Below are 26,588 nucleotides of genomic sequence, written 5' to 3'. Positions count from 1 at the left end.
CCAAAACCATAATGAGATATGATCTCATACTTACTATGTGTGAGGCATAATGATGATGTCTATCAGAAAAACAGAAAACAGCCAGTGTTGGCAAGGAGGTGGAAAAATTTGAACCCTTGTGCACAGCAATAGGTATAGAGTTTCAGTTTTATAAGATGAAAAGAGTTATGGGAATGGATAGTGGTAATGGGTGTACGATAATGTGAAGGTATTTAAAATCTCTGAACTGTACACTTAAAAATGGTTAAGATGGAAAATTTTGTGTTATGTGTATTTTAGCACAATTTTTTAAAATTGGAAAAGAATGTTATCAAGAGTCTAGATATGTTCTGTTTGCAGTTTCCCAGTGGGTCATGGCATTTTTCTCTACTATGCCTTTATCCAAGTTCTCCTTTCTGCCTGAATCCTTTGGTTTCAGTCCTCTCCAGCTGCTCTCAGTCATTCTATAAAACTCAAGGGTCAAGAATATATATATGTTTTTTGTCTTTTTCTAGGCCTGCACCCGTGGCATATGGAGGTTCCCAGGCTAGGGGTCTAATCGGAGCTGTAGCCATCAGCCTATGCCACACCCACAGCAACTCCAGATCCAAGCCATGTCTGTAACCTACACCACAGCTCATGGCAATGCCAGATCCTTAACCCACTGAGCGAGGCCAGGGATCGAACCCGCAACCTCATGGTTCCTAGTCGGATTCATTAATCACTGAGCTACAATGGGAACTCCAAAATAACTATACTTCTAAGAAAAATGTTCTACAATTTCATAATATCTCTTTACTATCTGGCCTCACTTTGCTGGAAATGAACAGATCTAGTAGGCAGAAAATCTGTAAGCACATAGTTCAACTCAGCAATGTCATCAATCAAATGGGTATATTGGATATCTATAGACTACTTTATCCAACAACAGCAGAATACACATTCTTTTCAAGCTCTCATAAAACATTGGCCAAGACAAACCACATTGTGAATTAGAAAATACCTCAACAAATTAAAAAAAAATCATACAATGTCTACTCTCAAACCACAATGGAATTAAATTAGAAACCAATAACAGAAAGATAGCTGGAAAATCCCTAAATAACAAAAACATGAGTCAAAGAAGAAAGCTCAGTAGAAATTAAGCAATATTTTGAACTAAAGGAAAATGAAAACAGGACTTATCAAAACCTGTGGAATATAGCAAAAACAGCATTTAGAGGGAAATTTAGAGTATTGAATGCATATACTAGGAAAGAAGGAAGATCTAAAATCAGTCACCTAGTTTCCACCTTAGGAAACTAGAAAAAGAAGAGAAAATTAAATCCAAAGTAAACAGAAGAAAAGAAATAATAAAAATAAGAGCAGAAATCAATGAAATTGAAAACAGGAAATCAGTAGAGAAAAATCAATGAAATCAAAAGCCAGTTCTTTTAAAATATAATAAAGTCAATAAGCCAGGCTAACTAAGAAAAGAGTGGATACAAATTATTAACATCAGATATGAGATAAGGGACATCACTACCGATCACATCAACATTAACAGGTTAATAAAGGAATACTATGAATAATCCTATGTCCACATATTTGATAACCTGGATGAAATGGACCAATTCTTTGAAAAACACAACCTGTCAAAACTCACACAAAGAGTAATAGACAATAAGAACAGGTCTATATCTATTAAAGAAATTGAATTAATAATTAACAACCTTACAAGAAAGCACCAGGCACAGATGGGTTTACTGGTGAATCATTTTAAGTATTTAATTAAGAAATTATGCCAACTCTTTTAATCTCTTTCAGAAGATAGAGCAGCAGGAATACTTCCTAATTTATCCTATGATGCATTACTCTATTACCAAAATCAGAAAACATATTACAAGAAAAGAAAATTGACAAGTATCTCTCATGAGCATAGATGCAAAAAAACTTCAACAAAATATTGCTAAATAGAACCAATGCATTAAAAAAAACCACAACTATATACTGAGTGACACTTATCCCAGATATGCAAGGCTGCTTCAACATTTGAAGTTAATTAATGTAATCCATCACATTAACAGGCTAAAGAAGAAAAATCACAGGAACACATCAATAGATTTAGAAAAAGCATTTGACCAAATCCAATACCCATACATGATAAATATTCTCAGTAAACTAGGACTAGAAGGAAACTTCCTGAACTGTATAAAGAATATCTATAAAAAAAAAAACAAACTTAAAGTAACATTACACTGAATGGTGAGATGCCAGAGTCCCATCTTGACTCAGCAGTTAGCGAACCCAACTAGCATCCATGAGGATGCTAGGGGCTCAGCATTAACAAGACTGAGTTAAAAGCTCTAGCGATCTTATCCCTGGCCTTGCTCAGTAGGTTAAGGATCTGGCGTTGCCGTGAGCTGCAGTGCAGGTTGCAAACATGGCTTGGAATAGGCTGGCAGCTACAGCTCTGATTGGACCCCCTAGTCTGGGAACCTCCATATGCCATGGGTGTGGCCCTAAAAAAACCAAAAATCCAAAAAAAAAAAAACACAATGTTGAGATGCCAACATTGGTGAGAAGCTTCTCCACAGAGATAAGGAACAAGGAAAAGATGTATCATCTCACCACTGCTTTGCAGCATTGCATTTGAAATCCTAGGTATTGCAATAAGATAAAAGGAAATCAAAGTTATAGGGATTGAGAGAGTGGAAATGAAATTGACTTTTGTAAATAAAAGACATGTCATCTCTATGGAAAATCCAAAGAATCAACAACAACAAAAAAAGCCTCCTGGAACTAAGAGGTGATTATAGTAGGATTGGAGGATATAATGTCAACATACAAAAGTCAATCACTTTCCTATATAACTAACAATGAATGAGTAGAATTTGAAATTAAAAACACAATATCAGGAGTTCCCTTTGTGGTGCAGCAAAAACAAATCCGACTAGTAACCGTGAGGTTGCGGGTTCGATCCCTGGCCTCCCTCAGTGAGTTAAGGGTCTGGTGTTGCCATGAGCTGTGGTGTAGACCACAGATGCGGCTTGAATCCTGTGTTGTTGTGGCTATGGTATAGGCCAGCAGCTGTAGCTCCGATTCAACCCCTAGCCTGGAAACCTCCATGTGCGACAGGTATGGCTCTGAGAAGCAAAAAAATAAAAAATAAAAAACCACAATATCATTTACATTAGCACCCCCAAAATGAAATACTTATGTACATATCTAATAAAATATGTACAAGATCTACATAAAAAAACTACAAAATTGTGATTAATGAAGTCAAAGAAGAACTAAGGTAAATGGAGCAATAGTCCACGTTCATGGGTAGCAAGACTCAATATTGTCAGGATGTAAGTTCTTTCCACTTGATCTATAGCTTCAATGCAATTCCAATCAAAATCCCAGAAAGTTATTTTGTGGATACCCACAAACTGATTCTTAAATTTTTAAGGAGAGGCAAAAGGCCCATAATAGTCAACAGATTATTGAAAAAGAAGAGGGAAGTTGGAGGACTGATGCTATCCAAATTCAAGACTTACTGTAAAGTTGCAGTAAGGAAGAAAATATGATATTGGTGAAAGAATAGGTTAATAGAACAGAATAGAGACCCAGATGGTCCCACACAAATACAATCAACTTATCTTTCACAAAAGAGCAAAGGAGGAGTTCCCGTCGTGGCGCAGTGGTTAACGAATCTGACCAGGAACCATGAGGTTTCGGGTTTGATCCCTGGCCTTGCTCAACAGGTTAAGGATCTGGCATTGCTGTGAGCTGTGGTGTAGGTTGCAGACGCGGTTCAGATCTGGCATTGCTGTGGCTCTGGCGTAGGCCAGCGGCTACAACTCCGATTGGACCCCTATCCTGGGAACCTCCATGTGCCACAGGAGCAGCCGTAAAAAGGCAGAGACAAAAAAATAAATAAATAAATAAATAAATAAATAAATAAGAGCAAAGGAAGTACAATGGAGAAAGGGTAGTTTTTTCCAACAAATGTTATTAGAACAACTGGACCCACATGTGAAAAAATGGATCTAGACCCAGGTCTTATACCCTTCACAAAAATTTACTCAAAATGGATCACAAATAAATGTAAAATGCAAATATATAAAACTCCTAGAAGATAGCACAGGAGAAAATCTAGTTGGCTTTGGATTTGGTGATGATTTTTTAGATACAATCCATAAAAGACTTGATGAGCTGGCGTTCATTAAAATTAAAAAATTTTGGAGTTCCTGATTTAGTAGTGCAGTGGGTTAAAGATCCAATGTTGTCTCTGTGGTGGTGCAGGTTCAATTCCTGACCCAGCACAGTATGATAAGGATCCAGCATGGCCACAACTGTGGTGACGGTTACAACTGCAGCTCACATTTGATCCCTAGCCTGGGAACTTACATATGCCTCAGGTGCAGCCAAAAAAGAAAAAAAAATAAGTTAAACTAAAAATTTCTGCTGTGCAAAAGATGCTGTCAAAAGAATGAAAAGACAAGCTTCAGACTGGGAAGAAATATTTGCAAAAGATAATGTCTGACAATGGACTGTTCTCTAAAATATATAAAGAACTCTTGTAACTCAACAACAAGAAAATAATCCTTTTTTTAAAAATGGACAAACAACTCAAAAAAAAAACAACTCACCAGTTACAGTATACAAATGGCAAATAAACATATGAAAGGAAAATTTCAGGGAAATGGAAATTAAATGAGATACTATTACACACCTATTAGAATTGCTGGTAGGATTGCAAAATGGTACAGTCACTTTGGAAGACAGTTTAGTACTTTCTTGCAAAACTAAACATACTTTTATCCATACAATCTAGTAATTCTGCTCCTTGGTATTACCCAAATTAATTGAAAACTTATGTTCAAGTAAAAACCGGCAGACTGTGGGCATGTAAAATGGTATAGCTACTGTGGAAAAACAGTACGGCAGTTTCTCAAAAAATCAAACATAGATTTACCATATGATCCAGGAATTCCACTTTTGGATATTTAAACAAATCAGAGTCTTGAGGAGATATTTGTACTCCATGTTCATAGCAGCAACATAATAGCCAAAATATGGAAACAAATATAAATGAATGCATAAGCAAAATCCTGTACGTACATACAGTGGAACATTATTCAATCTTAAAAAGGAAGGAAATTCTTCAATATGCCATACCATGGATGAATCTTGAAGATACGATGCTAAGTGAAATAAGCCAGTCATAAAAGGACAAACACTATATGATTATACTTATATGAGATACTTAGTTTGAGTGGTCAAAAATCACAGAGACAGAAAGGAGGGTGGTGGTTGCTGGGGCTAAGGGGAGGGAAGAATGGCGAGTTAAATTTAATGGATGATTTCAGTTTTACAAGATGAAAAGCATTCTGCAGATGAATGGTGCTAATGTTTGCATGATATTATGAATTTATTTTAATACTGACCTGTATACTTAAAAATGGTTAAGGTGGTAAATTTTAAGGTGGTGTATTTTACTACAATTTAAAACATTGGAAAAAAGAAAACCCTGTAGACAAATGTTTATAGCAGCTTTATTCATAATTACCAAAACTTGGAAACAACTAAGATGCCTTTCAGTAGGTGAATGAATAAATAAACTATGGGACTTTCAGAGAGTAGAATATTATTCAGTGCTAAAAAGAAATGAGTTATCAAGCCATGGATAGACACAAAGTAACCTTAATTACATATTACTAAGTGAAAGAAGCCAATGTAAAAGACTACATGCTGTATAATTCTAAATATACGACAATTTGGAAAAGGTAAAACTGTGGAGACTACTAAGTAATCAGTGGTTGCCAGGAGTTAGGGGCAAGAGAGAAGTGAATAGACTGAGCCCAGAAGGCTTACAGCAGTGAAACTATTCTGTGTGATGCTATAATAGTAGATAGACATCGTTATAAATTTGTCCAAAGCCATAAAATGTACAACATCAAAAGTGAACCCTAACATAAGCAAGGATTTTGTATGATAGTTCATCAATTGTAACAAAAGTACCAGGTGCAGGATTTTGATAATGGGGGAGGCTATGCATGTATGAGGAGGAGTATATGGTAAATCTCTGTACCTTCTGCTCAATTTTGATGTGAACCTAAAAATGGTCTAAAAAATAGTCTATTTAAAAAAATCTGGTGCAACAGAAGATACTAGATTCTCATATCTGCTTCTGCGTTAGATCTGTCAGAGAAAACCAGAACAAGATAAGTTAAAGCAATGAAGGCAAATTTTATTCAGGAACTACTGCAGTAGGGGAAGAGAGGACTCAGCATGGAACTGGACTCCATTCTGAATACAAAAAGGACAAGTGGAGATTTATGGGCAAGGAATAGGGTGGGACATAATAGGGAAAATTACAAAGAGGAAACATCAGGGATAAAAGGGAATTTTGGCTAAACCCATTGATAGGATTTTTGCTGAAGGCAGGCCAAGGTGGCCAGATACTGAAGGAGGGGAATTCTGGCTAAACTGATTCAGCTAGATTCTTTCTAAAACTAGAATAAGTGAGCCAAGGACAGAACCCAAGGTTAGGGCCTTGAGGGCTTAGCGGAGCTTGTCTAGAGTTGGGTCTTCGAAAATCTTTGTCACTTCAATAGTCTTGATTACTTTTTCCATTTAAAATTAGTTCTTGGCATTCCTCCTGTGGCACAGTGGATTAAGAATCTGACTGTAGCAGCTTAGGTCGCTGTGGAGGTACAGATTCGATCCCCAGCAAGTGGGTTACGGATCTGGTACAGATGCAGCTCAGATTCAGTCCCTGGCCCAGGAACTTCCATATGCTCCAGTAAGGAATTAAAAAAAGAATAAAGAAAAAGAAAAGAAAAAAAACCCTCTGGCTTACGAAGAAAGATTATTGTATAGCTACTTCCTTACAAACATATATGTGGATGCCAAAGGCATTTTTTCAAGATAAGTCTTCCCCCATTCCCTTGTTTTTATACTCTGAGAAAGGAATATCAGGATGAAAAAAGATGTAGTTCCTTCCCACAACTGGTGTATAATAAAGGTAACTGGTATATAATTCAAATCCTGGCTCTACCCCTCAATAGCCATGTGAAGCCATGTTTCTATTCCTGTAAAACAGGAATGTCAATACAAAACTTTCAGTGCCCAGGCTAATAAATGGAAATTATGACTTTATATCTATCTATCTTTCTTTCTATCATCTCTCCTCCCAAAACCTTTGATGGGGGTGGCAAAAGAACTTGTCTGTTTACTTTTCTTTCCAGCTGGACTCTGGGCTCCATCAAGAACAAGCTATGTTTCCCTAGTGCCTAGTATAGGGTCTAGTGTGAAAAAGAAAAACAAAAAAAATCAGTAAATGATGAATGAAAGGAAAAAGAGTCAAGACTCACTTTTTGTCTTCTTGTCGAATGAATAACCATTAGGAACATTCTCATCCTTCTTATTTCCTTCCTTTACATACATTGCTTCTTGGGCTCTTGGTTCATTCAACTAAGAAGAGAGACTACTCTCCCTTAAGCAATGTGCCAGGCCCTGCACAGAGGAGAGACAGATGATTCAGCTTGATCAGGCTGTAATAGAGAAAAGCTCAGGGAGAGGCAACTAGGCAACCAGACTCCACGATTAGGAGAGGCTTCCCAGTGGAACCAAAGTTGAGTCCAGGAAGGACAAGTGGGGATAATGTTTAGCTTGATGGGAGGTATAAGGTCAGAAGTGGGCAGAAGTGAGTTTCTGTCAGAGAAACAGTGTGGGTAAAAGCCTTAGCCTTTTAACTTTTAAAAGGTAAAAGTTATCCCTTCTAGATAACTGGACTACTTTATTTAGGCATCCTAGCGTGTAGAATATGTCAGGGAACAATGTCTAATGAGATCGAGGAGGTAGCCAGATTTGTAAACCATTTAAGAATTAATGCTTAGCCATAACAGCATTGGGAAGCCATTGAAGATTTTAAAAAGTTTAAATTCCCCCTAGGGACATCAGATTTACATTTTAAAAAGAAAACTGGACTGAACAAATAGTGGATTGAATAGGGGCAATGATGAATACAGGGGGAAGGGTTCCAAGTACAACAATAGAAATATGATGGTAACTTGTACTATGGTGGTGGGAAAGAAATAGAGCATTCAGTTAGTATAGTTGGAAGAAGAATCTTTCTGGCTGTGATATAGGAGGATCAGGAAGCGATTGGGGAGCTAGGAAAGTTTCCTTAATGAGTCTGGACTTTATTTGAAGGGATAAATGGTAAACCTTTTAATATGTTAATCATGGGAGTGATCCATTCAAATACGGGTTCACAAATAGATAACTAGGCAGAAGGTCGTGAGAAGACTGACAAAACAGCGTACAGGTGAGAAGTGAGGCAAGCGGGGAGGGAGCAGTGGATGTGGGGAGGCAAGGAGACCCAAGAGAGCTTTCAGAGGTTTCGGTCCCCAGCTAATCGTCGGAGAAGCAGAAACTGACGCAGCCCGGGGAACAGCTGTTGGGAACCGGGTAGGCGGGGCCGGCACCGCCTACACCTCCCAACGCCGGGGGCGGGACCAGGGCACGCACGGCGGCGTGACGCAGGGCCGCAGCTGGCCTCGTTCTGGCCGCCGCCGCCGCTTTGAGGCGGTGTAGGATGAGGCCCGCGGCTGCGGCTCCGGCGTCGGCGGGGGCAGCAGCAGCTGAGGCAGCAGCTGAGGGAGCCGCGACGGCCGCGCCCCCCCCTCCTGACCTGGATTAGGCCCAACAGCTCCGTGGCCGCCGCCGCCCCGCGGGGGGGCGGGGTGGGGAAGTTCTTCGTCTCCCCGCCCCCCCCCCCCCCCCCCCCGCCGCTGCCGCCGCCGCCGCCTCGTAGGAGGCAGCCGCCGCCTCGTAGGAGGCAACCGCCGCGACCCCAGCTGAGCCCGCGGCCCAGCCTTAAGCCCCCAACCCCGGGGGCTGGCATGAGCGGCCCTTCGGCGGCGCCGGGGGGCGGGGGAGCCGCTGCCGCCTGAGCCCCGGCCTGCCACTCGACCCCACGTCGCTGACCGGGGCTGACCGCAGAGCGTGCGAAGGACCCCGCCACTGCTTTCTTCCTCCCCTGGATCACACACCCCAACCCCAGAAGATGGGGAACTGCCTCAAATCCCCCACTTCAGATGACATCTCCCTGCTTCACGAGTCTCAGTCCGACCGGGCTAGCTTTGGCGAGGGGACGGAGCCGGATCAGGAGCCGCCGCCGCCATATCAGGTAGGGGAGGGTGTGTGTGGGGAAGGGGGGTGCGAGGAGTAGAGGCAGCTCTGGCCGAGGTCGTGGGGGCTTCGGGGCTGTCACTGCCCTTGGTTTCGGTAAGACCTGGCCTGAGGGGCACTGACACCCTTAGGACTGAATTTGAGGGTGACTGCTCTTCACTTCCAGAAATAGGGGGACTCTTTCACCTCGATGTGGGGATGGTACTTCTGTCCTTGAGTTCTGAAATTCGAATATATGATTATATCCCCTTGGCCGGTGGCTAGTGGTTAGCTTGTGGAGTTTGGAAGTGACATTTTCCTGCCTTTATGTCTGAGTCGTGGAGTCTGAACTGTGAGGTTTGGAGATGATTGCCACATCGCATCGCCAGGTGCGATGAATTATGGGTTGTGGATAGGTGGTTAACCCCCACCTCATTTATACTTCCAAGTGTGACCATCCTTTCCTCCCTACCTTGTTTGGATTAATTGGATCTGGTAGGATTAATTGGATCTGGTAAGCATTCATTTCTCCCTCAGCTTGGGAGATTTTCAGGTAGTTTTTTGGTTCCAGCAACACCAAGGATTACTTGTTTATATATATAGTAAATTTAAAATTTTAATCCTTAATCCTTTTGCTCCAACCCTATGACACACCTTTTAAACGCGCTGACTTAATAGAACATGATTATCTTGAACTCTGGAAACCTTTAAACCTTACTTGAGAATTACCTTCTCTTACTTGTGGTTCTCCCTTTGTATCAAAGGCTTCTCTCCTAAACAGCTTCATTGCCTTTTGCACAGCAATCAGCAGCTTCAGCTGTCTTTACACAATTAGTAAAGAGCTAAAGACCTCTTTAGAAAATTCAAAATAGATACGTAGATACTATAATACATAGTATTTATGTATATATAAACCTTTTGTCTAGTTTTTCAGTTTTAAATGATGTTGATTAAAAACTTTTTTCCCGGAAGGACTTGGATAGTTAAGTGCCTTAATTTTTTTCCTGAACAGGGTTTAGTTTTCTCCTTTGTTGTTTCATGTGGTGACATCATTATCTAGTGTTGTTCTTTTCTCATACCTATGTAAATCAGTGCCTCATCACACCAGAAAAACCTGATCACATATGCTAGTTTCTTGAATAAAACCCTTCGGAAACCTTTCATATATACCAATGAAGTCCAGTCTTACTGTGGCATACAGAAACCTCCATGATTTATTTTTCACATTCATATTCCTGGCCTATCAAATACAGCAGTCTGTTCACACCTCTGCCTTAGCTCCTTCCTCTGCTTGGAGCCCTTTCCCCAAGGTCGGCCAGGTGAACCTCTGATCCTCTTTGAGGACTCATCTGTATCTGAAGTCCCTACATTCCTCTCCCTCACACCTTGAATCCATCACTCCCTTCTTTGTGCCCCCGCCCCACAACCCTCTACACTTCCATAAGCAGCCTATAGAATACTTAAGTGTTATCCTTGTTTAGTTAGATGTGTGTCTCATTCTTGAGGCATTTCTCTCTTCCAGTATAAGCTGCATGCAGGTAGGGACCCCATGGTTCCTGTTTGTTGTATGCCCACCGTCTGGCTCATAGTAGATGCTCAGTAACTGTGAAATAAATGACGACTATAAGCCTTTGAGAATAGAGACAATGTCCCCAATGAATGAATGAATTAATTTGAATTCAGTATTAGTTTTGTAAGTTTATACACCCATTTCTTCCAAAGAATTCTCACAAGTCTTAAAAAATTCAAAATAAATCTGGATGTTGTTCTGAATCTTTGAAGCAAGTACATTGTTTATATTTCACTCTTGGTTTTCTTCATAAATGCTATAGGTCATTGTGCTTATTTCAGTTTCATAAGCATATTTTCTTAGATGTTTGATATTTATTTCAAAATCTCCTGTGTTCCCTAGCCACCTTCCAGGAAAGTCAAATATCTTTGACTTACTGCCCTCTTTCTCTTATGTCCTTATGGTAATACAGTGTTAAGGATAACTTCTTTAGAATTTGTGGAGATCGTATTTGCCTATTCCAGGATGATAAGGTAGAGTTTTTTTTTGGTATCATGAAGAAACATTTTTTGAAACATGTTATTTGTGACAGTGGGAGTTTTTTGTGGTTGCCCCTTCTTGAAATGAATACCCCAGATACTGATATGCAAATTTAGTATCAATTGGAACGGAGTAATTTCTTTAAAAGACAGGAGCATAAAAAGAAACTTTCGTAGAAAAAATTTTGTCTTACTTAAAGGAATGGTAAATTTAAAAATGGTAAATTCAAACGATCTAAGAAATACCAATCCAAGGTAAATGATTTACATTTTCATTGAACAGAACTTTTTTTCTTCAAAAATAATGTATAATTAACAGGACTATGGAAATAACTGGATTATTTCTTTAAAAATGGTTGCAGCTACCATAGGATTTTTTTTTAATTGTAGAAGAAACTAATTATATGGAGTTCCTGTCGTGGCTCAGTGGTTAACGAATCGGACTAGGAACTATGAGGTTGTGGGTTTGATCTCTGGCCTCGCTCAGGGGATTAAGGATCCGGCATTGCCATGAGCTGTGGTATAGGTTGCAGACGCGGCTTGGATCCCGCATTGCTGTGGCTGTGGTGTAGGCCGGCGGCCACAGCTCCAATTAGACCCCTAGCCTGGGAACCTCCATTTGCCGAGGAATCGACCCTAGAAAACGCAAAAAAGACAAAAAAAGAAAAAGAGAGAAACTAATTATACAACTGATTATAAAAGAAGACATTTGGTATTTTTCTATAGTGAGCAGTTGAAGGATATCCTTTGTGTTGCACAATGTACATATATGCCAAGAGCTCTATGTAGTAAACTTCTAAAAGTTCTAGTTATTTCCTATTAGCAGGATCTGAGATTTGTTTTATCTATTTATTTTTAAAAGTAAGCACTGCAGTTATGGTCAGAGTTTATGGCAAGTACATATTTCTTTTTTGGGTTTCTTTAGTAGCCTCCCAGCTGGTCTCCCTGTGTCCCACCCTTGCCTTGCTTTTAGTCTATCCTTGTTCCTAGACTACTCCAGGGTCTTTGCTGTGGTTGTTTCTGTGCTAAGATTACTCTTCCTCAGGGTGTCATCCTGGCTGACTCCTTCACCTTCAAGGCTTTACTCAAATGACACCTTCTTAAACCCTCTCTGATCACCCTATTTAAAGTTGTGCATGCCTTACTTAGCACCCTGGAATTCTCTCCCTTACCCTGTTGTATTATTTTCCCCATAGCACTAATCACTTTCTAAGATATTATCTTATTTTATTATCTGACTCCTCCCACTAGGTGGTAAACTCCCCAAGGGAAGGCTTTTTTTGGTTTTGCTTTTGTTTTTTGTTTTTCTTCAAAGTAGTTTCTCTGGAGTTCCTGTTGTGGGCAGCGGAAACAATCCGACTAGGAACCATGAGGTTGCAGGTTCAGATCCCTGGCCTCACTCATTGGGTTAAGGATCTGGCATTGCTGTGAGCTGTGGTGTAGGTTGCAGACGAGGCTCGGATCTGGCATTGCTGTGGCCCTGGTGTAGGCCAGCAGCAATAGCTCTGATTGGACCCCTAGCCTGGGAACCTCCATATGCTGTGGGTAAAGACAAAAAAAAAAGACCAAAAAAAAAAAAACCCCAAAAAAGTTGTTGTTTCTCAAGTGCCTAGAACAGTGCCTGGCACACATTAGGTACTTAGTTATTGATTGAATGATTGGATTTCTTTTAAATGAATTAATGTATTTATTTTGAGGCAAGTGCAGTTCAATGTCTTAATGAACTATGCATATTTCTAGTGCCTTTTCCCTTTATGGATCATTTCTAAGGAATATATCCTAAAAAAAAGTCCCAATAATATTAAATACATAAATTAGTTTAAAATAATTTGATAAAACAATTCATTGTTGATATTCTACAGCAAAATGTTTGTTTTATGAGAAAGTACTCAAATCTTTGTCCTTAAAAAAATTTGAGGGAAGGGGGTTAGAGCGTTTCTTGAATTAGAAGGTAAAAAACGAAGAAATTTGGCGTACCCTCTATTCTTTACTTCCTGAATGTTTAAAAAGTATATAGAGGAAGTCTGCCCATCAAGGGCGGTCTTAGAAGAGTTGTGAGGAGGGTAAGTCTTGAAAGGCTGGGGAATGAAGGAGAAAGGGCCAGGTAGGTAACCCAACCCTGAAAGGTGTTAAGTGAGCAGACTGAGATGCCATTGTTACTCTGAGACCCCCATTTCTTACAGGTTGGTTCAAGAGTGGCACTGTTAAAAAGTTAACATTCATCGACAACAACAAAAACAACTTTACATTATTTTTATTTGAGTATATATGTGTGTAGATAAATGAAGTGGTGTCTCTCAGTTTTGCAATAGTTACATAGTTTGAGATTTACTAATCACTTCCTTCTGCCCTACATTTTGTGATTAATACATTTGAGCTTTTAAAATCAGAAGAAAATAAGTGACTGTTAATACAGCACTGAGTGCTAGTGTGGCTCTGGTTTTGGAGTCAGATAGATTGGAGTTCATATCCTGGTTGTCACATGTAAAATATCAAGAGAGTTTATCAGATTATGTTGTATTTTGAGGAACTTCTTTCATAAATAACAAAACAACACTTTGGTTATTTCAAATTGTGATTGAAAGTTACCTTTTTTTTTTTTTTTTAAGGCTTAGTCCCTCCTGTAGAACTCATTAAAAGTAATCCCTCTCCTTTCAAAATCTAGAGTATACTTATTTTTCAGCATTCAAAGCTGTAATAATACCTTGTTTTTCTGCTATCTTATGAAGTTATATTCAGGTAATTGAAGGGTTTTTTTATGTATTAGTATTTTGGTTACCATTTTTTGGAAATTACTTCAAAATGTATCTCACGTATCTTACTCTTTTTGAACAAATTATATAACTTAAAAAAAAACTCTTTGGGTGAAATTTTATCCCCGTCTTCTTCAAGTTTACCTTTTCACTGAGGTGCACATCAACTCCAGCCTCTTTAATAAAGTCTTCATTGACCATTTTCTCCTTTTCCAGATTTCTTCAGATACGTTACTTTTGGTTTGTAATGTTTATCTGGAAATCATATATATTACATTACTAATTAGCTCTTGGTGCTTTAACATTTCTTATTTTTCTAGGTTACAATTTTCTTAAAAGTGAGAATAATGTGTTAAGATTTTAAGTCTCGGAGTTCCCGTCATGGCACAGCAGAAACGAATCCAACTAGGAACCATGAGGTTTCGGGTTCTATCCCTGGCCTCGCTTAGTGGGTTAAGGATCTGGCATTGCCATGAGCTGTGGTGTAGGTCGCAGATGTGCTGGGATCCTGCGTGGCTGTGGCTGGGGTGTAGGCTGGCAGCTGTAGCTCCGATTAGACCCCTAGCCTGGGAACCTCCGCATGCCACGAGTGTGGCCCTAAAAAGACCGAAGATAAAAAAAAAAAAAAAGATTTTAAGTCTCTCAGCAGAGCGGAAGGCTCCTTACCCACTGTCGATACCTGGTGTCTAATTTAGAACTCTGCCTTCTCCCTCTTACACCATCACCACCTCAATTGAAGTCTTCATTACCTCTCTTGGTAACCTAATTGATGTCTCTTCTCCCCATTCATTTCATTCTTTGCTGCTCAATAAATTCTGTCTCAATGAGGCTCCCTTGCTCTTAGTCCTTAATGATTCTTCATGACTCATTACTGAAAATCTCATTCATATATAATCTAGCTTCTTATATACTGTTCCAGCTTTTTGTAGTCTTGTGCAAAACCTATACTCTCAATACAACAGCTTGCTGTATTCTGTATATGCCTTCTGCTTTGCATCCTCTGCCTTTTGCTCATTCTATTCCCATTTACTGCCCAGCATACTATTCCTTTAATAGTTTCTAATATAATTTCTAGCTTGCAACATTCAGCTCAAATGTTATGAGTCCATTTCTGATCTCCCCTAACATGAATAACTTCTTAATCTGAACTCATTTAGCAATTTAGCACTTTTGTTTATTACTCTTAGGACACTTTATGCTTCCTATTTGATTTTAATTATTTATAACAATGTCACCTCTGCCCTACTTGGTAGAATCCAAGTCTTATGATTCACCTTTGCATTGTTAGACCTATGCTTTTCACATAGCAGGCACTCTAATACTTGAGTAACTGAAAATCAGTTAACGGTGTTTTTCTGTGAGTATGAAGTTTTATGGTTATTTGCTTCATGTGAATTGTTCCCAGAATCCTTTGCTTTAGTGTTTGGCCTTTGTACTTCAAAAGGGTTCTTTCTGCCACTTTTCTTTCCTACATTAACTTTTATTTGACTATATTCAGTTTTGTCCTGTCACTTCTAATTTATAATGTGCATAAACTTTGGGAAAGTTAATCTCTTTACATCCTTTTTATTTGAGTCCAGTCTATGTTCTGTGTAGTTCAGCTTGCCTCATCTTTTTTTTTTTTTCTTTTAAATAAATAAGCAAAGATGTTTGCTTATTTACTTGTAACCATTGTTGCAGGGGGTTGGGTTTTGTTATATGCATCATCTCCCACTTTGGTTGTCCTTTAATTAAAGCTGATTCTTTGCCATTAAGAATGTATGAGCACCTTTAAGAGTAGGACAGTGTGTGTCAGAGTTTAATTCTAGAGCTAATTATAGGGTAACTTGAGAAGATAGGGGTAATGAGTACTTGGTACATAAGATCTGAGAACTTTTCTAAATAGAAAAATTGTCACAGAATGGCTACTAGGTTCTTCCTGACTTTTTTCTTCAGCTTGTACCATTTCTGTCTTTTGTCTCTACTGTGCCAAGTTAAATTTCTAGAAATGATGGAGTAAAAAGAGGATGATTGTAACTACAGTTGGAATTAGATGTTATATTTCTTTGTCATTTTGTCTCATCTTTGCCTTTTTTTAAAAAATTTTAAGCCATTTCTGAATATAATTATCTTCTGTTCCTTCAAGCAGAGAGTTAAGGATGATGTATTTCTGTCCTGTATCAAAGAGCTTATTAAAAAATAGGCTGTAAAAATTTCTAGAAGTTGATTCCCTGTAACTTTTTTTTTTTTTTTAATGGCTGCATCCACAGCGTGTGAAAGTTCCTGAGCCAGGGATTGAATCTGAGCCATAGCTGTGGCATTGCTAGATCCTTTAACCTACTATGCCAGGGTGGGCATCAAATCTTTGCCTCTGCAGCCACCCAAGCTGCTACAGTCAGATTACTTAACCCACTGCAACGCAGTGGGAACTCCCTTTTCAATAACTCTTAATATTGAATTTAACAGATACTTGTGATATTGTTAACATGCTCAGAATTCAGGATTTCGGCATTTTTAATATAAATGAAATTAAGAGTGAGGTGGTAAAGATACTGAAGACTCATAGTGGAAATGTGAGGAGAAGCCAGCTTGTAGGTAGCCGAAGTGTGTTCGTATTTTTCTCTCTTTATGGCCTCCCCTGCGGCATACAGAAGTTCCCAGGCTAGGATCTGAATTGGAGCTGCAGCTGCGGCCTGTGCCACAGCCATGGCAACACTGGATCTGAACTACCTCTGTGGCCCATGCCACAGCTTGTGGCAATGAGATATCCTTAACCCACTGAGCAAGGCCAGGACCCACATCATTACAGAGACAGTGTTGGTCCTTAACCCACTGAGCCATAATGGGAACTCCAACATGTGTGCGTTTTTAATGGCAGAAGAGATTGCTTATGTATGATTGAAAGTAAAGTGATAAGGGAGAACTAAATATATATTCTGCTCTTGGGGAATCTCCTCAACCTTTTGGCTTTGATATTTGATTTGACTTTATGGTATGTTGCTTTTGAGCTCCTTATTGTAACTGGTTAAAAATATTTTGAGTTCATTTTAATATGAATGCACATATATCTGTCTTTTAATTAAATAGCCAACTTAGAGTGTGCTCCCAGGGGACAGTTGAGTAATTATGTTGTTACTTAGTCCAGAGAGCATACTGTAAGGTAACTAAGGGCTCTGAAAGTGTGGAAATGAAAAAAGTGATCCTTCAGATATATTTGTTCCTAAATATGTTAAAACTCTTTGAATTCTTACGAAGCTGAATAGCTTTAAGAAGACTGAGACTTTTATAACTGACCCAAGTAGTTAAAATTACATGTAATTGTATATAACAGTTTAACTCTTAGTTTACCATAAACTGAGCAGCAAGGCTTTAAGGATAAAAACCAGGACACTTGATAACTCATTTCTTCTACAGATCAGTATGTAAAATGAGTCCTTTACCCCTAAGGAGCTACCACTTTTTTTTTTTTTTTTGACTGCACCCATGGGTTAAACCTCTTTTCAGGCCAGGGATTGAACCTGTGCCATAGTAGGGACAACATTGGATCCTTGACCCCACCAGGGAACTCCCAGGAGCTACCACTTTAAGGGGACAAGATTAACGTATGTATACATGAAGCATTTTATATTCAGTGTAAAACAGCATAATTAAGTAAATAGCAAGGAACACAACTGCTGGATTGTATAATTAAGTAAATACCAAGGAACACAACTGCTGGATTGTATATGCTAAGAGTATATTCAATTTTGTAAGAAACTGCCAAAAGTCTTTTAAAGTGGCTGTGTCATTTTATATTCCCACCAGCAGTAAAAGAGAGTTCCTGTTGCTCCATCTGCATCCTTACCAGCATTTGGTATTGTCAAGTGTTTTTGGATTTTCACCATTCTAATAGGTGTATGGTGGTATTTTTGTTTGCTTGTTTTAATTTGCAGTTCCCGGTGTTTCTCAGTGTGTCCATCGCTACCCCCTAAGGTGGGACAGGATGGCAAGAGGAGAGTGGAGTTGGATATTTCTTTTAGTTTTTTTTTGGCTTTTCTAAGGCCACACCCTCTGGCATATGGAGGTTCCCAGGCTAGGGGTCTAATTGGAGCTGTAGCCGCTGGCCTACACCACAGCCACAGCCACACCAGATCCGAGCCATGTCTGCAACCTACACCACAGCTCACTGCAACGCGGGATCCTTAACCCACTGAGCAAGGCCAGGGATTGAACCCACAACCTCATGATTCCTAGTCGGAGTCGTTAACTGCTGAGCCACGACAGGAACTCCAAGAGTTGGATATTTCTTTTCCTCCAGGTGGAAAGCTAGAGCCAGCCGGATTTACTTGACTACTTCCTTTCCTCAGATAGGTTAGGCTAATAAAACCCCAGTAGGTTGGCCCTGGCAAAGTAGTTTATCCTGAGGGCAGGCCTTGTTAAGAATAGAATGCTCTGACTATATCAAAATGGTTCTTTCCCTCTCCTCCTCTTGGGAAGATGAGGGGATTTTTTTTTTTTTTTTTTTTTTTTTAAGGGCTGTACCCGGTGCATATGGAAGTTCCCAGGCTGGGGGTCTGATCAGAGCAGTAGCTACTGGCCTACAGCACAGCCATAGCAACTGGGTTTCCGAGCCGCATCTGATCTACACCACAGCTCACGGCAACGCTAGATCCTTAACCCCTGAGCGAGGCCAGGGATCAAACCCGTATGCTCATGAATACTAGTCGGGTTCATTACTGCTGAGCCATGACAGGAACTCCAAGGGGATTTTTCTAGTATTCATTGTGAGGACCTTGTAAAGTTCATGGGATTAAAACTTACAGATTTGGGAGTTCCCGTCGTGGCGCAGTGTTTAACGAATCCGACTAGGAACCATGAGGTTGCGGGTTCGGTCCCTGCCCTTGCTCAGTGGGTTAACGATCCGGCGTTGCCGTGAGCTGTGGTATAGGTTGCAGACGCGGCTCGGATCTCGCGTTGCTGTGGCTCTGGCGTAGGTTGGCGGCTACAGCTCCGACTCGACCCCTAGCCTGGGAACCTCCATATGCCGCGGGAGCGGCCCAAAGAAATAGCAAAAAAAACCCCAAAAAACTTACAGATTTAATGTGGGGTCTTGCTGGAGTTTTTTTCTTTTTCTTTTGCCTGCATCTGCGGTTTGTGAAAGTTCCCAGGCCAGGGATGGAACCTGCACCACAGCAGTGACCCAAGCTACTGCAGTGACAATGCCGGGTCCTTAACCCAGTGAGGTACAAGGGAACTCATCGCTAGGGCTTTTAACTCAGTCTTGTTAACGCTGAGCCCCTAGCAATCATACAGTCCTCAGCAGAATTAGAGTTTTGGTTTTCCTACCCCAGCACTGGTTCTGCTCACAGGTTTCTGCTCTGGTAAGTTGTGATTTTCTCTATCCATCTGTCTCTTATTTAGGGGTCAGCAGTTTGTTCCTCTGTGACCTCAGATCTCTGACAGAGCTAAGAAGAGTTTTTTTTTTTTTCTTTTCAATTAGTTCTGGATTTTTTTGTTTTTGTTTTTGGTGTAGGTGGTATGGTGACTTTTAAGCTTACCTGCCAGATCAGAAACTGGAAGTTTTTAATTTTCAACATAATTCTATGAAAGTGAATGTTATTCCCATCTTATGAAAAAAACAGGCTTAGCAGTAGAGCTAGGTGGCCGAGGTAATTGCACAGTATGGCAGAGGAATAGTAGAATCAAAATAGATAATGATACATTTGACTCAAAGGTAGTCATGAGATGGGAACCTGAGAGTCCTTTTCCAGTAGAGTGAATCTGTTAGAAGAATGGGATGTTAGAATGAAGTGATTTATACAGTGATTATTGAGGTAATGAGACTCCTTTGTAATAAAATGAGTCTTCTAAAAATATCTCAAATCATAATAAAGGTAGGTTTCATATAGCACAGCAGTGTTCTGCAAAATCGGCAAAAATATATCTGTGCATAACATCTATTTTGTCATTTGAAAATAAACAGCCCTGCCACTCAGCAAGGTACTAAAGTTAGCAAAGTGTGTTTTTGGTTGGTGTTCCAATGTCCTCTTTCTATCCTCAATTGGTAATTTCCCCTTTCACTTTCTTTTCTCCCTTAGGTGATCAGGGCTCCTTGTCTCTTCCCTAAATGAGAGATGGTACTTTTGTCATTAATTGCACCAATTCCTGCTTAAGGCTAATATTGAGAGTGTGTTTATTTAGCATTATCTCTCCACTAGTCATTTGTATCCTAGTTTCTTGCCTCTTACTGTGATATTTTTTGAAATGTAGAAGTATTGGAAGTAGATTTGAAGCTAAGAGGGCCCTGAAGCCATGGGTACTGATAAGTAGTCCATTGAAGGTAATGGAGGAACAAGGAGGTCTAAAAGAAGACTTAAAAAAGGTGAGGTATTAAGCTCACACAGGAGAATCTTTGGATCCAGTTGTAGAAAATACAACTACAATTTAAGTGGAATTTTCCAGTTCAAACAATTTATTTTGGATAGATAAGTTTTGGATAGAAAACCTTCTAAAATAGGTTTTATATTTTTACAATTTGTTTTGGATAGAAAACCTTCTAAAATATGTTTTATATTTTTAACATTTTTTATTCTAATAAACTGTCTTTGGTAACAATGTCTTTTTTTAAATTTTTTTTTTTGGTGTTTTTTGTCTTTTTAGGGCCACACCCGTGGCAGATGGAGGTTCCCAAGCTAGGGGTCCATTCGGAGCTGTTGCTGCCAGCCTATGCCAGAGCCACAGCAATGCCAGATCCGAGCCACGTCTGTGACCTAAACCACAGCTCAAGGCAGTGCCGGATCCTTAACCCACTGATCGAGGCCAGGGATTGAACCCGCAACCTCATGGTTCCTAGTTGGATTCGTTTCCACTGCGCCATGACAGGAGCTCCCAACAGTGTCTTAACTAAGACTAATTCCCAAATTGGCTCTTTGCAGACTTCTCAACCCTCCCTTTTCATTCTCACTCCTTAACACAAATCACTGAAGTTTAACTTCTTTTTTTTCTTTTTTCCTTTTTTTAGGGCTGCACTGGCAGCATATGGGGGTGCCCATGCTAGGGGTCAAATCAAAGCTTTATCTGCCGGCCTACACCATGGCCACAGCAATGCCAGATCTGAGCCGTGTCTGCAACCTACTCCACAGCTCAGGAACGCTGGATCCCCAACCCACTGAGCAAGGCCAGGGATCAAACCTGCATCCTCATGGATGGTAGTCACATTCGGTAACCATTGAGCCTCGATGGGAACTCCTGAAGTCTAACTTCTCAGCAGGTTTTCATTTTACTGATTCAAAATTATTAGATCAGTTTACTCTGTAGGTACCTCAGAGTCTTAAATTATGTAGGAATATTTGTGTTACTGGGTAAAGTCCATTCTGCTTTTAATTCTTGTACCTGCATTTTATTATTTTTTTTCCACTGTCTTCCCATTGTCGGATGGTTCTTCATCTGTTAATGCATCTCTCCTTGCAGCACTTTTTCTTTTAATATTCTGCGTATTAGGAAGCTAGATAATTAGGCTTGTCATGGTATTTCCTAGCAGCTGCCTGTAGAGCCCAGAGGCCTCTAGTATACAGGCATTCTCTAAGTTGCAGGTCCTGAGCGCCTATCTCTGCTGCCAGAAACCGCAAAGCCTTTGGGGTTTGAGCCACAGAGTTCTGATAGGTGTGTGGTATAGGAATTCAGTTAAATTTTGCTGTTTCAACACTGTTAGGTGAATTGTAGACCTCATTTAAGATTAGGTAGTGTGAAATGGAGTCATTTTTAAATGTCTGAAATTCTCGAGTCTATTGAAAATTAACTTCAAGCATAATTTCTTTATCTGTGGACTTCAGACTTTATTTTTTTGGCAAATCACAATAAAAAAGTACATTTTATACCATGTTTCAGTTTATAAAAACAGAGGCAAGTTTCTTAAAACAGTATTATCCCTTACTATTACATATTCTCTTTCATTTTCTAAAAAGTCTTAGCTTTGACCCTCTAAAACTGACTTTATAATCTATAGTGTTCATGACCTGCAGTTCGGAAGAAGACTCCAAGGTACAGGGAACATAAGGTTATGAAATACATTTAAAATATTTTTTATATCTGGCATTTCAAACAAAATCTCTGGGAATCCAAACTTGCCTCTCTAAAAAGAGCATTTTAGAGAAGTGGGGACATGTTTATACTCTGGGAATAGCCATTAAGTTGCTTGTTCCAGGACCTTTGCATTTATTATCTTTATAAGGATTTTGGACTTTATTCTAGAACAGTGGCAAGCTAGCCAGTGAAGGATTTGGGGGGGGGGGGCGGTAATTAAATTTGATTTGCATTTTTAAAGGGGTCTCTGAGAACAAGTTGGAAGAGGGTATTATTTAGGAAGCCACTGCATTGGCAGATACTGTTAGCTTGGGTGTTAGCAATAGCGATGAAGAGTTATAGACAAATTCTGTTGAAAATCAAGAGAAAAAACAGCAGAACTTAGTAATGGATTGTATGGTAAGAATTTTTCCAGGAGATTTAAGATGCAGACACATCAGGAACAGATTGTTTTGGAAGAAGATTGACTGAAGGAATGGTAAGGAATAGGGCAGTAATGGGATGTGGAATTGAAAGTGGTTCACTTTGTTTAGTGAGAAATACTTAGTTATGTTTTTAAGCTGATGGGAAGAATCCAGTGAAAAAGAAGTTGAATAGAGAGGGCAGCAAAAATCTGTAGTATAAGATTTCTGAAAAGGTAGAAACAGATGGACTCCAGGGGTGGTAGGATTGGCCTACACTAAAGAAAACAAAATCTTTAATGGGTGAGTCATCTTACTTACTTTCTAACCACTCAGTTCCACATCCAGTAGGCAACTAATGTTAATGGTTTTTGTGTATCCTTTAAGAGATTTTATACATACGCTAACAAATACAGATAGTCCTCCCTGACCCATTTACACCAAAAATAGCCCACCATACACACAGCTCTGCACCTTGTCCTTTTTTTTCCCCACTTAACTTTATCTTAAAGCTTTTTCAGTGCATAAAGCTTCATTCTTCTCTGCGGCTGCATAGTATTCGTTGTGCACACTGTTATTTATCTAACCAGTTCCCTACTTGATGTACATTTAATGCCTCTGTTTTAACAAGGCGGAAAGATTAGCGCATGGGCAAGACAGTTTTTTTTGTTTTTTGGTTTTTTTTTTGGTCTTTTTAGGGCCTCACACAAGGCATATGGAAGTTGAGTTGGAGCTGCAGCTGCTGGCCTTTGCCACAGCCACAGCAGTGACAGATCCAGGCCATGCCTGCAACCTGCAGTGCAGCTCACAGCAATGCGGCATCTTTAACCCACTGAGCGGAGCCAGGGATTGAACCTGCATTTTCATGGATACCAGTCAGGTTCCTTACTGCTGAGCCACAGAGGGAACTCCAGCACTGTATGTTTGACTCTGGGAGAAGTTAAGGGGTCCAAATGATCTGGTACACAGAGCTAGGCAGTCCATTTTGGACCAGCAGATTCAATTTTAATATTTAGGTTAAAGAGGTAATGTGTGGAGACTTGGTCAAATAAGCAGGAATTTAAATACCTCACCTAGGGAAATCAGGCCAGGTCAGTAAACTAGATGGAGGTAAGGGAGTTACTGGATTAGTTAGCGACAACAGCCAGGAAAGTTCCTTAAACTGTGTGTTTCATCAATCAAAAGTCACTTTTAGAAATCACTGTTTAATATTGAAGAATTAGGACTATTTTGGGTAGCATCAAATTGGGGCCCTTCATCAAGGTTAAATGGATCTAGTCTATCTAAAGGGCAGGGAGCCCTTTTAGGGCAAAGATTGTGTTTGGGGGAGTTCCTGTCTGGCTCAGTGGTAACAAACTTGGATCCTGTGTGGCTGTGGCTGTGGCTTAGGCCAGCAGCTGCAGCTCCAGTTCGACCCCTGGCCAGGGAACTTCCATATGCCTCAAATGTGGCCATAAAAAGCAATAAATAAATATCATGCCTGATGTGTATTGCTATCTGAAGATTGCCCCTTTTTTCTATGTTGTCTTCCTTTTTTCAGAGGGTCCAATAAACGCAAATCATTAGTTCTAGAGACTTGTTCTGTTATTCAAAGAGTTTATTAAATTCTAACCCACTTACCAACAGCAAAAGCAAGGCAGTTGTATTCTACTAACACTTTTGTCTTTTTGCCATTTCTTGGGCTGCTCCTGTGGCATAAGGAGGTTCCCAGGCTAGGGGTCGAATCAGAGCTGTAGCCACCAGCCTAGACCAGAGCCACAGCAACGTGGGATCCAAGCCGTGTCTGCAACCTACACCACAGCTCCCGGCAACACCGGATCCTTAACCCACTGAGTGAAGCCAGGGATAGAACCCACATCCTCATGGTTCCTAGTCGGATTCTCTGAGCCACGACGGGAACTCTGTACTGACACTTTTTAATTGTATCTTTCCCTAGTTGAGCTGATTCCTCTAACATTTATGAAATTAGAATAGTATGATGCTTTGTATCACTTTTTACCAAATACCCAGATGTATAGCCTGAGAACTTCTATGTGCTGCAGTTGCAGCCCTAAAAAGCAAAAAAAAGAAATTGTTTGGATTCATAAGCTCTGTAATAAGACATTACTGCCTAGTTTCTAAAGAATTTCAGCTTTTGGAGTTCCCGTCGTGGCACAGTGGTTAACGAATCCGACTAGGAACCATGAGGTTGAGGGTTAGGTCCCTGCCCTTGCTCAGTGGGTTAACCATCCGGCGTTGCCGTGAGCTGTGGTGTGGGTTGCAGACGCGGCTTGGATCCCACGTTGCTGTGGCTCTGGCGTAGGCCGGTGGCTGCAGCTCCGATTCAACCCCTAGCCTGGGAACCTCCATATGCCTCGGGAGCGGCCCAAAGAAATAGCAAAGACCAAAAAAAAAAAAAAAAAGAATTTCAGTTTTGTATGTTTCGATTATTGGTTATAGAACTTGTAATTTTAATATAAAATAGAAAAATTGATAAAGCCTAAATTATAAATTTGTTTGCTGTGACTTAAGGCATCTATGAGTAGCTGTATAGTTTTTCACTTAACTTTAATGGGCCTGGGAGATTGCTCTAACTGTTGGTACCATGGGCCAAGAATAAGATCAAACATGAAACAGTACAAAAGTTATTAGGGTGGTAGGTGTTAGAGGAGGCTTGAAGTGAGACAGCTATCTTTTGGTTACAGTTGTGTGAGAGGCCACATTGAGGGACTGGATTTCCTTTATCTCCTTGTTTGATTTTTTTTTTTTTTTTTTTCTTTTTAGGGCTGCACCCGGGGCACATGAAGGTTCCCAGGCTAGGGTTCGAATCGGAGCTACAGCTGCCAGGCTACACCAGAGCCATAGCTACGCCAGATCCAAGCCGTGTCTGCCACTTACACCACAGCTCACGGCAACGCCGGATTCTTAACCCACTGAGCGAGGCCAGAGATTGAACCCGAAACCTCATGGTTCCTAGTCGGGTTTGCTCTGAAGACGGGAACTCCTGAATTATTTTCTTATATTCCTCAACTGTTTTTTTTAATTGTTTCTGTGGCAGCCATTCAAGTTCACACAAGTGTCTTTTAACCCTTTCTTTGTGTAATAACTCTTGAGAAACTGAAAACGTAAATCCTCTTCGGATGCATTGAGTTTTGCATGCAATTTCAAGGAGTTTATGAATCCTTTTAAGCTCAGACTGCAGTTAACAACCTCTGGTCTAACTCAAATTTCTTTTCTTTCTTTTGTTGCCTTCGGTATATGTTTTTAAAAACCATTAAAACTAAATCCATTGTCTGTATTCTCCTGTGCATTTAGATTATTTCTTGATATTCCAGGATGCATTTCTTGATTCTTGATGGTGGTGGGGGTAGAGGAGATGGTGAGATGTGTTCCTCACCTAGAAATTGTACCAGAGATCATTTTATGAAAAAACAGTGTGCTGATGGTTTCAGTTGGAAAATAACTTGTAAATATCTGGCTGATGAGTAGATAGCCTTGCTTAGGGCAGCTTTACATTTGGGTTCTAAGATTAGTAACTCTCTAGTAATCTTAAACTTTGTTTTACTTATATTTGTATTAGGAAGACTTTTTTTTTGAGATTTATTACTAAAAGGACTTAAGCACTCTGTATTTCATGTTTTGCTACCCTCCATTTCTCTTAACTAGAGATTTCCTGATGACCTGACCCCTGGAATTGAGCTTAAGGAAGAATCTAAAGATTAAACCTGATTTTCCAGTTTAAGACTCATAGGTGCTGGTACTTGGCATGATCTGAGGAGTCTAGTGGACAGATAACAGCATCTCACTATTTTTTTTTCTTTTTTTGGCTACACCCATGGCATGAGGAAATTCCTGGGCCAAGGATCAAACCTGCAATGTAGTTGTGACTTTTGCCACAGTTAATGGCAGCACGAGATTCTTAGCCTGCTGCACCACAAAAGAACTTCCAGCATCTCACTGTTTATTTAATACAATCTCAACGTTGAGGTCCAGAGCATTCTCAGTATCTGTGTCTTAAAGAGGCAATTAATAGTTTTTCTTGTGTTAGGGAGTATTGTGTGAAACAGTGTGAACAGTTAGAAGGCAAATATTAGGGATATGGTATTGAGTAAATAGTCCATTAAAAAAATAAGAACCAGCTGTGTAGAAGCTTCAGCAGCTGATTTGACTAGAGGATGTAGGAAAACCTATAGGGTCATACCAATTTTTTTTTTTAGGCCTCCTGAAGAGACCCTGCTTG

At 40.0% G+C, this 26,588-nt stretch overlaps 2 protein-coding genes across 2 annotated transcripts in view; one reads left to right on the top strand and one right to left on the bottom strand.

The window, feature by feature from the left end:
- Positions 1 to 8,761: 8,761 nt before the first annotated feature.
- RNF11 (ring finger protein 11) overlaps positions 8,762 to 26,588 on the top strand; it is a 35,442-nt gene continuing 17,615 nt past the window's right edge. The window contains exon 1 of the mRNA XM_047789140.1: positions 8,762 to 9,145. Coding sequence (XP_047645096.1) covers positions 9,023 to 9,145 — 123 coding nt within the window. The 5' untranslated portion in view covers positions 8,762 to 9,022. The remainder of the gene's footprint in view (positions 9,146 to 26,588) is intronic.
- Positions 14,081 to 26,588, bottom strand: part of TTC39A (tetratricopeptide repeat domain 39A) — an 85,773-nt gene continuing 73,265 nt past the window's right edge. Inside the window, exon 22 of the transcript XR_007136162.1 lies at positions 14,081 to 14,183. The gene's annotated coding sequence lies outside the window, so the exon portion shown is untranslated. The remainder of the gene's footprint in view (positions 14,184 to 26,588) is intronic.

The sequence above is a fragment of the Phacochoerus africanus genome, chromosome 8 (assembly GCF_016906955.1).
Source record: "Phacochoerus africanus isolate WHEZ1 chromosome 8, ROS_Pafr_v1, whole genome shotgun sequence".
In the NCBI taxonomy this organism is placed as follows: Eukaryota; Metazoa; Chordata; class Mammalia; order Artiodactyla; family Suidae; genus Phacochoerus; species Phacochoerus africanus.
Note: the sequence above shows the minus strand (reverse complement) of the source record. Positions and strands in the feature narration are given on the sequence as shown.